Source organism: Portunus trituberculatus, chromosome 37 (assembly GCF_017591435.1).
Source record: "Portunus trituberculatus isolate SZX2019 chromosome 37, ASM1759143v1, whole genome shotgun sequence".
Taxonomy (NCBI): Eukaryota; Metazoa; Arthropoda; class Malacostraca; order Decapoda; family Portunidae; genus Portunus; species Portunus trituberculatus.
In genome coordinates, this window is record NC_059291.1 from 20385268 (window position 1) to 20403131 (window position 17864).

General features: G+C 39.6%; 1 protein-coding gene across 4 annotated transcripts in view; it reads left to right on the plus strand.

The window, feature by feature from the left end:
• LOC123514381 (membrane-associated protein Hem-like) overlaps positions 1-17864 on the plus strand; it is a 215930-nt gene that overhangs the window by 35230 nt on the left and 162836 nt on the right. For all 4 annotated transcript variants that reach the window (XM_045272263.1, XM_045272265.1, XM_045272264.1 and 1 more), the window contains exons 6-7: positions 731-943; positions 16714-16827. In XM_045272263.1, coding sequence (XP_045128198.1) covers positions 731-943; positions 16714-16827 — 327 coding nt within the window. The remainder of the gene's footprint in view (positions 1-730; positions 944-16713; positions 16828-17864) is intronic.

The following is a 17864-nucleotide window of genomic DNA, read 5'->3' on the forward strand; positions in this document are numbered from 1 at the left end:
TTCTTATGACCCTTTTAGCCTGTGTGTTGTCTTTCACCACAAAATTTATGTTTCCACTCCTCTATTGCCTGCTATAATGGATATCATATCTTAGTATTCATATACACTCATGTCATGAGGATAACCTAGACTCCATGGCACTGAGTAATAGTGAATTAGTTATGAAATATGGCGGTATTTCGTTACTAAATAGCAGCTCGCAACACCTAATGCTGGTGAATTGAAGGCAAAAAGACCAAGGAAAAAGTTGTCTTAAGAGTAAAAGCTTGAAATTGTTAAGCATCATAAGGTAGCCAGAATCCTGCAATTGCCCCACTCCACTGTCAACACCATCATCAAACAAGCAGCAAGTGTGAAGAAAGCAGGTGAGACAGCTTCTACATTAATGGTAAAGACACTAATGAGGAAGAGAGAACCAATATTAGAGGAAATGGAGAGACTCTTAAGGCTGTGGATTGATGACCAGACTTGCCACTGAATGGCATTTGCCAAATTAACTGAATTTTGGTAAATATGTTTGTGCTGCTGGAAACTTGCAAATGTGTGAACCTCGCAAAAGTGGAACTCATGAATGTTGAGGGCCTACTTTACGATATAGTTTTTTATTCTAAATTGTAACATGAAATATAAAACTGAAAAACTTAGAAGATATACAACTTTTTTTTTCCATATTAGTAACATTTATGATAATTGAAATGTTAAATACTAATGAGAAAAATTTCTCCTTTAGAGCGGCACAAATGCTGAGTTTAGTGAGCACGTCAAGTCAGCTGCTCAACCCAGCACAGACTGATGTAATGCCATGTGAGTACCTGTCACTGGATGCCATGGAGCGCTGGATCATCCTTGGCTACATGCTGATACCACAGACCCTTCAAAGATCACAAGCCTTGGAGTGCTGGACACAGGCACTGCAGACTGGCTGGGTTATTACTCTGTTCAGGTGAGGTGATTAGAATAAATAGACTAATAATGTATTACTACTGCATGTTATTTTCTTTTGCTTATTTTTATAAATATTATTATTATTATTATTATTATTATTATTATTATTATTATTATTACAGTGATGCCTTGGGTTATTGATTCAATTAATTCCATAATGTAGCTTGTATCCTGAAACACTCGTAAAACCACTTTCCCCATTTAAAATGTAATGAAAATCTGTTCCATTCTCAGAAAACATCAAAACAAAACTCAATTAACAAGGTATTTTATGCAAAATTTAAGTAATGTTCTAACAAATAACAATGATAAATAATATACAGTGGGCTATGGCTATATCACTAAACATAAAAGCATTTACGTACACTCTGGAAAACAAATATGGGTTGTCGTGAAGGCATGTTTCTGTGTGTGTATTTACCTAGTTGTATTTATTTCGTTGTATTGTACAGGGTTCAAGCGAGGCTCATAGTGTCCTGTCTCCATGCCTCCATTTATCTAATTTTTCCTTAAAGTTATGCACATTATGTGCTGTAACAACTTCATTATCCAATGCATTCCACGTTCCACCATTCTGTGTGGAAAACTGTATTTTCCAATATCCTTTACACACTGCCTCATCCTGATCTTTTCATGTCCTCTTGTCCTCCCATCTTCTGTCAACAACACCAGGTCTTCCTTGTCTATCTTTTCAATGCCATTGACTATCTTGTACATTGTTATTAGGTCCCCACGTTCTCTTCTCTCTTGTAAGGTTGGTAGTCCCATTTCCTTCAGTCGTTCTTCATATCTTAGCTCCTTTAATTCTGACATAATTTTTGTAACAATCTTCTGTATTCTTTCCAATTTCCTTATATCTTTTTTTAGAGCTCGGAGAGCACACCACTGCTGCATATTGTAGCCTTGGGTGTATCATGCTTGTGATGATTTTTTTCATCATATTTTTGTCCATGTATTGAAATGCCACTCTTATATCAGTCAACATTTTATATGATAGTCCAAATATCTTGCTTGTGTATTTTTCAGGGCTCAGGTTTTCCTGTATCATCACTCCCAGATCTTTTTCCTTTTCAGTCTTCATTATTTGTTCCTCTCCCATCAAATAGTTCCATACCAGTCTTCTTTTACTCTTTCCTAGTTCCATTATTGACATCTCTTGGCATTAAACTCCAATTTCTACTTCCTGCTCCACTCATAGAACTTGTTTATGTCTTCCTGTAACAGCAGACAGTCCTCTCTGGTTTTGATAACTCTTAGCAGCTTTGCATCTTCAGCAAATAAATATATATAACTGTTTACCCCAATGTGAATGTCCTTTACATAAATCTGAAACATAATTGGGGCTAACACTGACCCTTGTGGCACTCTGCTAGTTACTTTACCCCAAGATGAATATGTATCTCTAATCACAATTCTCATTTCCCTATCCTTCAAATAATCTCTTGTCCATTCTAGCAAAGTTTCTCGCAGTCCTCCTATGTTCTCTAGTTTCCAAAGTAGTCTTTCATGAGAGACTTTATCAAAAGCCTTTTTGTATACCCAGGTATACTGTGTCCACCCATCCATCTGTTTTCCAGTCCTGCAATAACTCTTACCTAACCCTTAACGCAAGGTGATCGTTTCGGGATGATTGTAGCATCGCGTGCGGAGAGGCGGGGATCGTTCCGGGAATCATGATTTTTCCGCACTAAACGTTTGAATCTCTCCCCCTCACTATTGGTCCTGGGGCAAGTGGAGGTATCTGGCATCTTTTTTCGCTCGCCTCCTCGAGCCTTGAGACATACAGGTAACTCGATTTACACGTGTTTGATTTACATGTTTTTGTTATAACGTGGCCGAAAAAAATATTATAATTAATTTAATTTCCGTGATTGGTTTGTTTATACGCGATTTGGCCCAACCACATTATCAAACTGAGCGCCAGACGCAATTTCAAACTGCATGCCAGAGAGTTCCGCAGCTGGCTGATAGGTGGGAGCTCCAGGGCCGGATCCAAAAAGCAGGTTGTTGTCTATGTTGGTACAGACAACCTCCATAGCAACCTTCTGCTCACATACCAACCTTCGTAAAATAGCATCTACATAGATTCGTTGCTGTTGGCGGGTGGAGGTTGGTAGCCCACCTAAAAGTGCTCATTGGCTGCCAGGAGCTGGATCCAAGAAATTTTAACAAAGTCAGAGCAACCTCCTGTTGCGAAATGGCATCCATGAACGCTTGTATGGTAATGAGGTTGCTGTCAGGTTGCTCTCGGGTTGCTGGGAACACCACATCTCGAGGTGGTGTTACTGTTTTATATATGCATTTATGTTTCCAGAACAACACTTCTATTAACATTTTACAAACCTTGTCCCCAAGAAAGGATTGTTTTGTAATGCATCAAGGGAAATCTTACATGGAATACCAAACAATAAAGCAGAGATGAGATCGGCCACAGACGAGGCGGAAACTTGTGGCGACTTGCGCTTCTTCTTCTTGTGACCCTTTTAGCTTGTGTGTTGATTTCACCATGATATTTACGAGTATGTTTCCACTCCTCTATTGCCTGCTATAATGGATATCATATCTTAGTATTCATATACACTCATGCCATGAAGATAACCTCGACTCCGTGGCACTGAGTGATAGTGAATTACTATTGAAATACTGCGGTATTTCATTAGTAATTCACTATCACTCATTGCCACAGAGTCAAGGTTATCCTCATGGCATGAGCTTATATGAATACTAAGATATGATATCCATTATAACAGGCAATAGAGTGGAAACAAATTTTGTGGTGAAAGACAACACACAGGCTTAAAGAGTCATAAGGAGAAGAAGAAGCGGCCGAGTTACCGCGAGTCTCCACATCGTCTGTGGGTGATCTCATCTCTGCTTTATTTTTTTGGTATTCCATGTAAGATTTCACTTTATGCATTACAAAACAATCCTTTCTTGGGGGCAAGGTTTGTAAAAAGTTAATAGAAATGTGGTTTTGTGAACAAAAATGCATATATAAGACAGTATCACCACCTCCAGAGGTGGTGTTCCCAGCACCCTCAGAGCAACCTCATCACCGTCCCTCCAAGCATTCATGAATACCATTTTGTGGCAGGAGGTTGTTCTGACGTTAAAGAATCTTGGATCCAGCTCCAGGAGCGCTAGAAACAGAGGTGGGGAGCCAGCCAATCATAGCGAAGCTGCCACGTTCGGTCCCTCACTTCACAAATTCAAACCCATAAAATTCGCTAAAATGTATGTGGTTGTACGTTATGCGGACTTTTTGGTCTAACTTTATATAGTACGTTAAACTGGAAATTCATTAGACAAACGTTTGTTAAGTGGAATATTACTGTACTATGATGCACTCTCGCTTTGTTTACTCTCAATGGAAGTTCAAGTCAGGGGTTAAACTTGATATAATTGGTCCGCTTAACGAAGATTTTTTTAGGAACGTAACCCCTTCGTTAAGCGGAGGTTGCCTGTATTTATACATACACATATATATATATATATATATATATATATATATATATATATATATATATATATATATATATATATATATATAATATATATATATATATATATATATATATATATATATATATATATATATATATATATATATATATATATATATATATATATATATATATATATATATATATATATATATATATATATATATATATATATATATATATATATATATATATATATATATATATATATATATATATATATATATATATATATATATATATATATATATATATATATATATGCAGTCAACCCTATCGCAGCTTACTATCGCGTTTATTGCTATCGCGCACCCATGAAAAGCTGCTAAAATTTCATTATCGTGACCTCAGATGCCTGCTATCGCATGCCCCGCCATGACGCCATGGAATATCTGAGCACTCATTGGGCAAAACCGCCTTCCGCCAAGATCAATTCGCTATCGCGTTTTCGGCTATGGCGCTGCTATTTCAGTCCCAATTGGGTGCGATAGCGAGGGTTATATATATATATATATATATATATATATATATATATATATATATATATATATATATATATATATATATATATATATATATATATATATATATATATATATATATATATATATATATATATATATGCAGGCAACCCCGTTTAACAAAGGGTTACGTTCTAAAAACACTTCGTTAAGCGAAACTTCGTTAAGCGAACCGATTATAACAAGTTTAACCCCTGATTTGAACTTCCATTGAGAGTAAACAAAGCGAGAGTGCATCATAGTACAGTAAAAAGTTTAATGAAAGTAAGAATTATGAAGTTAAACATTTAGGTAGTTTAATTTAAGTCATTATAGTGTACACTAATATATGTATGTATGTAACTTTATAATGTTGATGATCTTATCTTTATGAAGGGAGGAAGAGTGAAAAGGGAAAGACACTAACCGGCAACCTGTGGAATGTAAACAAAGTGCGCATCATTGTACTGCATACAAAACTTATGTACCACATTTCCACAAGGCTTTCCATTTTATCCATTGTAGAGTCAAGAGTTCAGGTGGTTCTTTTAGCTTGCAAGGTAGATACAGTCTCACCAGCCTCCTGAATAGAGTCTGCTGACTTGAAAATAGAGACAGTATAACATGGAGTCAAGATAGTGGCCAGCACCGCTATAGTTTTCTGGTCTCTCTCGTGTTTGTGAATAATATCTAGCTTCATTTGGAGAGTAAGAGACTTCCTGGTCTTCTTACGAACACTAGGCCAATTGCAGGGCGTTTTGGTGGTAAGTTGAGCTAGGGAAGACAAGCTGCTGCTAAGGCTGTTATGTTTTGACTGGGGAGTGAGTGTTGTGCGTGTTGTCCACGAGAGGCTTGATCTTGATCTTGATCTTTATTCTATAGGTGTACCAGGATTTTTCCTGAGGCAGGCCTTAGTACCAGCAGCTCCTGGTGTATTCAAAAGCCTGTCAGCTTGTGTGATATGGTGGGGCTTTCAAATTTTGAAAAAAATTACCTGGATAAAACTTCATTAAAACGAGTGTGGTGTTCGTTAAACGAGCAGATGGTATTAAAATGAAACCTTCGTTGTACGAAATTTCGTTGTGTGAACCTTCATTAGACGGGGTTGCCTGTATATATATATATATATATATATATATATATATATATATATATATATATATATATATATATATATATATATATATATATATATATATATATATATATATATATATATATATATATATATATATATATATATACAGTAAGGTCCTGAGTTATGTCAGAGTTACGTTCCTGAAACATGATGTAAGTCGATTTTGTACGTAACTCGAGTTTTTGTACTTTCAAAGCATATTAACGAGTTTTCAACCAATGATTTTTTATGGTTATTCAGGTAAGTAAAAGGTTATATTGTTATATTGGTATATTATTTACAACTATGTAGGAATATATTGATTAGGGCAACGAAAGGACTGCAGGTTGCCGAGAGGGCGGCCTGAGGCCGCCAGGAGGGTGGGCAGGTCGAATGTTGTGACGCCCAGGGCGGACAGCTGGGAGCTTTGTGGAGTGCGGTAGGAGTACAAGCGTTATATAAGTAAAGGTTATATTGTTATATTATTTACAAGTATGTAGGAATATGAAACACAAGCTTGTTTTTGTTGTTGATTAGGGCCGCGAACGAAGGACTGCATGTTGCCAGAGGGTGGACGCCTGAGGCCGCCAGGAGGGTGGGCAGGTCGAATGTTGTGGCCCAGGGCGGACAGCTGGGAGCGTGGTGCAGTGCGGTGGGAGTAGAAGCGTGGGCAGCGGGCAGGAAATGCAATAGGAAAGGGCAATAGGGATCAGCAGACAAGCGCAGATGGTGCAAGTGAGCTGCAGTGTCGTGTGGCCCAGGCGAAGGCTCCGGAGTTGTTATTGTTGTGATAGGTGCGTGAGCCCTCAAGGTCGTCAACCTCCCCGTTGTCATGGTAACGGGCTTCTCATTTTCTTCTTCACTCCCTTACACACAGCTGCTGCCTCCCTTCTCATGTCTTTTAATTATGTCCACTTTTTCTTGTAGCGTAATGGTTTTCCTTTTCTTAGCATCACTGCTATCACTCAGGAGTTTTTTTTTTTTTTGGTGCCATTGAGCAAGATACTAAGATAGATGTAGGAACACTCTTGCCAGGGGCGACGGTGTGGTGGAACTGAGGTACGTAGAGTGTTTTTGTATTCAAGCATGAGGTGGGCGGTGTGGTGGATAACCACTAGTGACGCCTGGCGGCCAACAATAACAATAAACCCCGCACTTTATGATTTATAAATTTTCAATTATTTAAATCTTAAATTGCCTTATAGTGGACTGACGTAAGTGCGAGTTTGACGTAACTCGAGACCGACGTAACCCGGGACCTTACTGTATATATATATATATATATATATATATATATATATATATATACTGTAATTCCTCGTTATACGGTAGTTCTTTATCCGCTAAATTCACAGTTACTGTATTTGGGAATTACTACCCTCGATTCGATACACGGTAAAAGAAATTCACAGATACGGTATCCGCTCATGTCACCCGAGAGGGCCCTGCACGGGGAAGCAGGGGTGATGACATCATCCATGCCACACCTCCCCGCCACTCACAGTACTGACTTTAACTTGACCACCCTTGGAGCCTGCATTACATATTACTTACGTGCATTACTAATTAGATGAATAAATGGAATATTAACCCCTCCTACTCAGGAACGTCGATAGACGTTCATCACGCAAGACTCGGGGCACGTTGATCGACGTTTGGGCGTTTTGGGCTATATTTTGGCTACTTTCTTCTCGTTTTCTTTGCTTGTGAGTTGGCAACACTCATCGGGAGTAAACATGTGCTATAGGTCAGTGTGTCACCAACTTCCACGATGGATGGTGAGAGCGAAAGTGATTCCACGGTGTCCGATTCCGTCACCTCTTTCGCCTGCCTTACTTCTACACTTCGGGTCTCTCGTCATGTTGCAGGGAAACAACTTTTGAATGAGAGTGGTATCGAAAGGGTATTGGAATTAACAGTTTCTACAATAATAGAAAGCAAAGATAGCGATGTTCTTGGCTTTGATACGGATATTGGAGGTTCAACCACCGAGGGGAAGGACATTCTACCACCATCACCAGAGAGAGAGAGAGGATACAAGGGACCCGTTTTCTATTGCTGTAGCCAAGGCCGCTGGCGCCGATCGGACGCAAGGCCACGTACACCGATTATACCACCTAATTCAACCTGTGTTATTTTGGTAACCATAGTTCTAGAGACTTCTGGTTTTTTGCATTGCAAAGAGAGAGTTGCTTGTGGGCAGAACACCATTTGTACTCACTCGTTTCTTGAATTTCCAATTGTAATCAGTATGTAAATATAGGCTATTTTTTGCGTTTGTCGCCAAAACTTCCCGAGTTAGCGCGAGCGAAAAACCAAACGTCCCCAAGTTTTAAAGTTAAAGGGTCTATTGTAAGCACAAATATCACAAATATATTCATAATAATCATGGCAAATATTTAAAGCCTACTACCAGCAGCAAACCATGCATCAACTGATAAAGGGCACAGATGGGCCTGGCAAGCCCACTATCAGTGAATGGTGGAAGTCGTATAACATCAAGCACACCTTAGATAGCATCAAGTCATCTTGGTATGAAGTGAAGACGTCTACCTTGAACTTAAAATGGAAGCGATCAGAAATGACATAGTAAATCTGTGCCATAGGGGTGGCTTCCATGAAGTTGATGATAATGTTCAAGATCTTTTGGAAAGCCATGCTGAATCTCTCTCAAATGATGAACTTATAGAGCTAGACAAGGCATCACAGGGGGCAGGAAAAGAGGGAGACGAGGAAGAAGAATCTCTGCATGAGCTGGACATCAAAACTCTTAGAGAATGTCTCGGTGGTATCAAAAAAGCTCTGGAAACCCTGAAGGAACGTGACCCAAATCCTGCCAGGAGTAGTAAAGTGGCTCATGACGTAGAGAAAAGTGTCAAGATTTATCAAGAAATCTATGATGAAAAAAAACAAGGAAAACCAAACAGTCCTCCATGTCCATGACCGTGCCACAGCTGGTTCTTCCACATCTGTTTCCGACAGTGCAGACAACGTCTTATCCTTGTCTGCCCACTCGGCGGAAGATGAGTAATGGCTGAAATTCATACTGTCCATTAGCCTTGGGAAGGACATCATCTGATAGAATACATGGTGAGTGAAAAGTAAAAAAAAACATTTTGTTTATTTCTTTTGCGCAGTACTTTACATTTTTTTTTATATGACTATTTTCATGTATTTTCATTTTTGTATGGGTGACAACGTGCTGGAACGCATTCCGTATATTTACATGTTATAATGGGTTCGGTATACGGTAATTTTGATGTACGGTAAGATTTTCAGGAACGCATATGTACCGTATAACGAGGACTTACTGTATATATATATATATATATATATATATATATATATATATATATATATATATATATATATATATATATATATTGATATATTTATACAGTGGTACCTTAAGATACAGGCAACCCCCACTTAACGAAGGCGTTACGTTCCTAAAAAACACTTCGTTAAGCGAACCGATTATAACCCCTGACTTGAACTTCCACTGAGAGTAAGCAAAGCGAGAGTGCATCATAGTACAGTGAAAGGTTTAATGAAAGTAAAAATTTTGCAGTTTAACATTTAGGGAGTTAAATTTAATTTAAGTCATTATAATGTACACTAATGTATGTATGTACGTAACTTTATTATGTTGATGATCTTAAATTTATGAAGGCAGGGAAAGTGAAACGGGAAAGACACTAACCAGCAACCTGTGGAATGTAAACAAAGGGCGCATCATTGTACCGCATACAAAACTTGTGTACCACATTTCCACAAGGCTTTCCATTTTATCTATTATAGAGTCACGAGTTCAGGTGATTCTTTTAGCTTGCAAGGAAGATATAGTCTCACCAGCCTTCTTAATAGTCTGCTGACTTGAAAATAGTAGAGACAGTATATGGAGTCAAGATGGTGGCCAGCAATGCTATAGTTTTCTCTCCTCTTTCGTGTCTGTGAATAATATCCAGCTTCACTTCCATAGTAAGAGACTTCCTGGTCTTCTTAGGAATGCTAGGCCACATTGCAGGGCGTTATGATGGTAAGTTGAGCAAGTGAAGACAAGGTGCCACTGACGCCGTTATGTGGTGCGTGTTGTCCACGAGAGGCTTGATCTTCATCTTGATCTTGATTTTACAGATGTCTCAGAATTTCTCCTGAGGCAGGCCTTAGTATTTGCAGCTCCTGGTGTATTCAAAAGCTTGTCGGCTTGCGTGATACAACAGGGCTTTCAAACTTGGAATAAATTACCTGGATAAAACTTCGTTAAAGCGAGTTTGGTGTTCGTTAAACGAGCGGATGGTAGTAAAATGAAACCTTCGTTGTAGCGAAATTTCGTTGTGTGAACCTTCGTTAAACGGTGGTTGCCTGTACAAGTTTTTTGAGATAGGAGCTACAATTTGATAATTTTTTATTTTGAGATACAAGCAAAATTTTGAGATACAATTCATGCTTGGGGATATTGTCGCTATAGTCAGCAGCTCGGCTCATTGGTCCAACCTCAGCTGAGCTAGTATCTACAGGAAGCTGCGTGGTTCGCTGTGCGGCCGCCAAGTTTGAATTCAAATTGCCAAGCATGTACTTGGTGGTCCGTGGCCACCCTACTGCCAAAAGTTAATTTCGCCAAGCTGAGATTCGCATGTGCGGGGGCTCACTGTATATACTGGTAGTCCTCGATTTATACGGTAGATGCGTTCCAGAAGGGACCGTATAAAGTACCATATTTTACAGCTTGCAAGACACTGCATCTTGGAAGATGCACCCTAATATTTGAAAGAAATTTCTAAGAAAAAAAAAGTCTTTCATACAAGAACGCATTCACCATATACCCGACCACTGTACACAAAACACATCAGAAGCAAGGAGTCTGCAAGACACTATTGTTTCACCACTCATTACAAATTTGCTGGAGCACTCACCACAAATTTTAAACTATGTAAATAAAAACACCATAGGTAAATACACAGTGAAACAGTCCATCTCTTCTTGTTTTAGTGGCGGGCGACGGCATGTTTTGGACTTGTTGTTTACATTACGGAATCACTTGTCCGATCGTCAAAACCGAACACGTCAGTGCTGCAGTTTGTATTTATTTTATTTTGCAGTCGTGCCTCATAGGCTTTATCAATGTGAATACAATTCACAAGTGGAGTTTTGACTCTTGCTTGAATGAGTAAGCCACTTGGATGTTCTATTAATAAAGGTATAAAGGCACCTGGCATGATGTGTAAGCATTCGTGTGCAGGTATGTGTGTGTGGCAATGAGACGAGGGAGCGGCCCGTTTTCTCCACACGCTGAGTAGGCTGCAGGAAAGGATTATAGTATTGTAAATACTTGTAACACCTAAGTAATGAGTTTACATAATGTAAAAGGCCAAATTAAATGGTACTTAAGCTAACATCATAATGTAATGACTCAACATACAAATCCAGGTCACTATCTGTCAAGTGTCCAAGCTCACTTGAGGTTAGGTGCTGCCTTACAATACAACATTCATCTTGAAAGACGCACTAGTATTTTTCAGGGTATTTTTTAGGAAGAAAAAGTACGTCTTGTAAGCCGTAAAATACGGTAAAAATACCCAACTCCCTAGACTTTTTTTTAGCATAAAAGAGCGGACCTGAGCTTTGTACAGTACCTCCAGCCCCTTTCCATCAAGCAGCCACACGATCCTCATGAGCGTGACTCCCAGCACATCCACTTCATTCCGTGGTTGAACAGCCTCGCCCGGCGAGGTTCAGGTACATCCTCGCACCACTATCACTACCACCACCATCACCATCACTACCACCATCACCACTACCGCCACCACCACCGCCACCACCACCACCACCGCCACCACCACCATCACTACCACCGCCGCCACTGCCATCACCACCACTGCCATCACCACTAGACTTTGAAGGATATGTTCAAAATAAAATAATCTCTCACTGTATGTATACATTTTGCATTAAACACATTTCTATTATGCTTATTAATGCTTTTATCAATAAACTTACAAAGACATAAAAATGACTATGAAAAAGGGAAATGTTTAAACACAAAATTATTTTATTAGTATAGTACCTTCTTCCTCTATTTTGTTACTTCCTCCTCTGATGTGTCACCATTGTTGTCGTCTGTCTCCTATTCTGGTACTACTTGACTTGGTGTGTGCTGTATGAAGAAGCTTGTTATCAATTGCAGTTTTTTCTTTTGTTGTTTTTCTTTGAGAAGAACCTCATAGCTGATCCTCAGATTTTCGTTGCATTACGTTTTATGCACCTTACTGTGGCTTCGTTCATGCCCAATGCGGCCTGAATAACACTATTTCGCTGGCCTTTTTCTGCCCTGTCCAAGATTTCCAGCCTTTCCCCCCAAAGTATGTGTCTTCCTTACTCTCTTGGGAGTATCACTGCCAGCTGGAGATGCAGAAGGGCGCTTGGTAGCCATGGTAAACACTGGGCACGTGAGAGACATGTTGCCACAACCACACGTAGGTGAACAATGAGCCTGCTTGGCGCGCGGCCAGGGTGAGAGGGATGCGGGCTGCGAGAAATAGGTAGCGGGCAGGAAATCGCTGCGCGAATTTTAACTTTCTTGAAACCATATAATTTTGAGGAATTCATACAATGTGATGAATAACCCCTATTTTTGGACACCGTATAACTCTGAATTCGTATAAAGTAAATTTGTATAAATCGAGGACTGTATATATATATATATATATATATATATATATATATATATATATATATATATATATATATATATATACAGGCAAATCCCACTAACGAAGGGGTTACGTTCCTAAAAAAACTTTGTTAAGCGAAACTTAAGCAAACCGATTATAACAAGTTTAACCCCTGATTTGAACTTCCAGTGAGAGTAAGCAAAGCGAGAGTGCATCATAGTACAGTAAAAGGTTTAATGAAAGTAAAAATTATGATGTTAAACATTTAGGTAGTTTAATTTAAGTCATTATAATATACACTAATGTATGTATGTACGTAATTTATGAAGGGAGGGAGAGTGAAACGGGAAAGACACTAACCGGCAACCTGTGGAATGCAAACAAAGTGCCCATCATGGTACCGCATACAAAACTTATCTACCACATTTCCACAAGGCTTTCCATTTTATCCATTGTAGAGTCACAAGTTCAGGTGGTTCTTTTAGTTTGCAAGGAAGATACGGTCTCACCAGCCTTCTTAATAGAGTCTGCTGACTTGAAAATAGTAGACAGTAGATGGTGGCAAGCAATGCTATTAGTTTTCTGGCCTCTTGTGTCTGTGAATAATACCCAGCTTCACTTCGAGAGTAAGACACTTCCTGGTCTTCTTAGGAACGTTAGGCCACATTGCAGGGTGTTTTGGTGGTAAGTTGAACTAGGGAAGATGAGCTGCTGCTGACGCTGTTATGTTTTGACTGGGGAGTGAGTGGTGCACGTGATCTTGATCTTGATCTTAATCTTGATGCTACAGGTGACGCAGAATTTCTTCTGAGTCAGGCCTTTGTATCGGCAGCGCCTGTGTTGTCCACGAGAGCCTTGATCTTGATCTTTATTCTACAGGTGTCTCAGGATTTCTCCTGAGGCAGGCCTTAATACCAGCAGCTCTTGATGTATTCAAAAGCCTGTCAGCTTGCATGATACGGTGGGGCTTTCAAATTTGGAAAAAATTACCTGGATAAAACTTTGTTAAAGCGAGTTTGGTGTTCGTTAAACAAGCAGATGGTAGTAAAATAAAACCTTCGTTGTAGCAAAATTTCGTTGTGTGAACCTTCGTTAAATGGGGTTGCCTGTATGTATATATATATATATATATATATATATATATATATATATATATATATATATATATATATATATATATATATATATATATATATATATATATATATATATATATATATATATATATATATATATATATATATATATATATATATATATATATATATATATATATATATATATATATATATATATATATATATATATATATATATATATATATATATATATATATACAGTAAAGTCCCAGGTTACGTTGGTCTCGAGTTACATCAAATTCGTAGTTACGTCAGTCCACTATAAGGCAATTCAAGATTAAAAAAATTGAAAATTTATAAATCGTAAAGTGCGGGATTTATTGTTACTAGTCACTAGTGGTTGCCCGCCACACCACCCGCCTCACGCTTGAATACAATAACACCCTGCCTCAGTTCCACTACACCATTGCCCCTGGCAAGAGTGTTATCCTACTTCTGCGTTTACTGACTCAAGTTCTTAGTATCTTGCTCAATGGCACCAAAGAGAAAACTTCTTAGTGACAGTAGTGATGGTAAGAAAAGGAAAACCATTATGCTACAAGAAAAAGAGGACATAATTAAAAGACATGAAAAGGGAGGCAGCAGCTGTGTGTGAGAGAGGGAAGAAGAAAATGGGAAGCCCGTTACCATGACAATGGGGAGGTTGACGACCTTGAGGGCTCGCACACCCATCACAACAATAACAACTCCAAAGCCTTCGCCTGGGCCACACGACACTTGCAGCTCACTTGCACTGTCTGTGCCTGTCTGCTGATCCCTATTGCCCTTTCTTATTGCATTTCCTGCCCCGCTGCCCACGCTTCTACTTCCACCGCATTGCACTACGCTCCCAGCTGTCCGCCCTGTGGGCGTTACAACATTCGACCTGCCCACCCTCCTGGCGGCCTCAGGCGTCCACCCCTCTCGGCAACCTGCAGTCCTTCGCACTCGTGGCCCTAATCAACAACAAAAACAAGTTTGTGTTTCATATTCCTACATAGTTGTAAATAATAAAACAATATAACCTTTAACTTACCTGAATGACCATAAACAATGATTGGTTGAAAACTCGATAACATGCTTTGAAATGTACGGAAACTCGAGTTACGTACAAAATTGACTTACGTCATGTTTCAGGAACGTAACTCTGACGTAAACCGAGACCTTACTGTATATATATATAGTAAAGTCCCGGGTTACATCGGTCTCGGGTTACATCAAACTCATAGTTACGTCAGTCCACTATAAGGCAATTTAAGAATAAAGAAATTGAAAATTTATAAATCGTAAAGTGCGGGATTTATTGTTATTGTTGGTTGTTGCCCGCCACACCGCCCGCCTCACGCTTGAATACAATAACACCCTGCCTCAGTTCCACCACACCATCGCCCCTGGCAAGAGTGTTATCCTACTTCTGCGTTTACTGACTCAAGTTCTTAGTATCTTGCTCAATGGCACCAAAGAGAAAACTTCTTAGTGACAGCAGTGATGCTAAGAAAAGGAAAACCATTACGCTACAAGAAAAAAAGGACGTAATTAAAGACATGAGAAGGGAGGCAGCAGCTGTGTGTGAGGGAGGGAAGAAGAAAATGGGAAGCCCGTTACCATGACAATGGGGAGGTTGACGACCTTGAGGGCTCGCGCACCCATCACAACAATAACAACTCCGGAGCCTTCGCCTGGGCCACACGACACTCGCAGCTGACTTGCACCGTCTGCGCCTATCTGCTGATCCCTATTGCCCTTTCCTATTGCATTTCCTGCTCTGCTACCCACGCTTCTACTCCCACTGCACTGCACTACGCTCCCAGCTGGGCGTTACAACATTCGACCTGCCCACCCTCCTGGCGGCCTCAGGCGTCCACCCCTCTTGGCAACCTGCAGTCCTTCGCGTTCGCAGCCCTAATCAACAACAAAAACAAGCGTGTATTTCATATTCCTACATAGTTGTAAATAATATAACAATATAATCTTTAACTTACCTGAATGACCATAAACAATGATTGGTTGAAAACTCAATAATGTGCTTTGAAATGTACGGAAACTCGAGTTACGTACAAAATCGACTTACGTCATGTTTCAGGAACGTAACTCTGACGTAAACCGAGACCTTACTGTATATATTTACAGTAATCCCCCACACTTGGTAAATCTCAGATTGGCGAAATTCACTTATGGCAGTAGGGTGGTCACGGACCACCGAGTGCACACTTGACGATTTGAATTCAAACTTGGCAGTCCCCCGGCGGCCGCACAGCGAGCCACACTGCTCCCCAGTGACGTCAGACCTCTCTCTAAACCCAACAGAATGCAGAGCGAGAGTCTCCTTCTACCATTTTGTTTGTGCTACCCTCTGTTCTGCTAGCATGGGAATGAATTCTGGCGATTTACCACCAACATGGCCTCTACCAGGGCAACAGGTGGTATTGGGGGGGTAAGGACAATGGTGGTGGCGGCAAGGACGAAAGTGGGTGAGGGAAACGGGTGGAAAAACGGGAGTTACAGCCTTTATATCATGTCTTATTAGCTTTATTTATTGTTTATTGGTCTGTTTTGTATATGTGTTCTAATATGTGAAGGCAAAAGATTTAATTTTAGCTCGAAAATGAAATTTTAGGGGGTCAAAAGAGGGACTTTGCCAATGACCAAAGACTTATTGAGGCATTATTTAGGCAATTTATATGGTATAAAGAACTCGTGCTTGGCGAAATTCACATTTGGCAGTAGTTTTGCCAGACTAGTTAATTTGCCAATTGCGGGGGATTACTGTATACATACATTCATACATATATGTATACTATATATACTTTCATTATGTGTGAATGTCAGTAAGTAATAAGGTCATTTTCTTTTCAGAGACGAAGTGTTACATCCACATTCATATGTCCAATCATTCCTTGAAACCAAGAAGGAGCTAAGTAAAAGGATATCAGATGTGAAAGAAAGCTACTCCCAAGCTGTTACACATGCGTAAGTTTCCAAATATTTTATATGAATTTACCTGAATTTTTCTGCAAAAAGAAATAGATTTTTAAGATGATGGTTGAAAGGCCCATGTGATTCACTGTTATACAATATTTCATTTTTATGATACTTCTTTATTACCTCTTACTTGCTAAACAATTGGTTATGCTTTGTTTTTACATGGAGGAGGTAGTAGATGCTTACCAAAATGATAATTTACTCCCAGCAACGAGTAATAACACTAGTTCTCTTTAGTTCTCTTCTGGACTGGTTCTGGTCTGACCAGACCATCAAAGTTAGTTGTCTGACAACTCAAGGGGGCATTCACAACCTGTTCTCTAAAGACAATGCTCTGTAACACAAAACTTACTGCACTTGCTACAAGAAAAAAAAAAGAAAAAAGTATACATTTTCACCACTTTAAAAAAGTACACATGCAAATATCTGTGTAGTGTTTATTTGCATTCCTGCCACCAGCAGAGTGGGTGGAGCTAGTGATGATGTTTGTCAGCTAGAGCCCTCCTCCATTCATTATTCCCTACCACACCAGGCCTCAGTGTGCTTCTAACACAGGGGTTTTGTTACACTGCTCCTGAGCTCCCCCATTTTCTACTTTGTGCACCAAGTTTGACATGTTACCAGATTCTCCACATTCATTATCATGGGTTATGCACAGCTGTCTCTTCAAGATAAAACCAGGGCCCTCACCTTCCTAGGTGAAAGCTGGTCTGTCATATGCATAGTGGCAGAATTAAAGGTGACAAGGAGGACAACTTACAAGCTAAAAGCTGCAGCAGAGAACCTCCCTCTCAGCACAGTACCAGCTAGAAAACTAGGCTCTATTGCACCAAGGAAGACATCTCTGCACACAGACAAGGTCCTATCAAGAGAGGTGAAGGAAGACCCTTCAATTAGAGTCGTCAGCCTGAAAGAGAAACACCCCAACTTCCTGCAGAAGATCTTGGTGCAAACTATTCAGCACCACCTTCAGAAGGACTTAAAATTGCCAGCACGCTGCACTGCTAAGAAGCTGCTTCTGACAG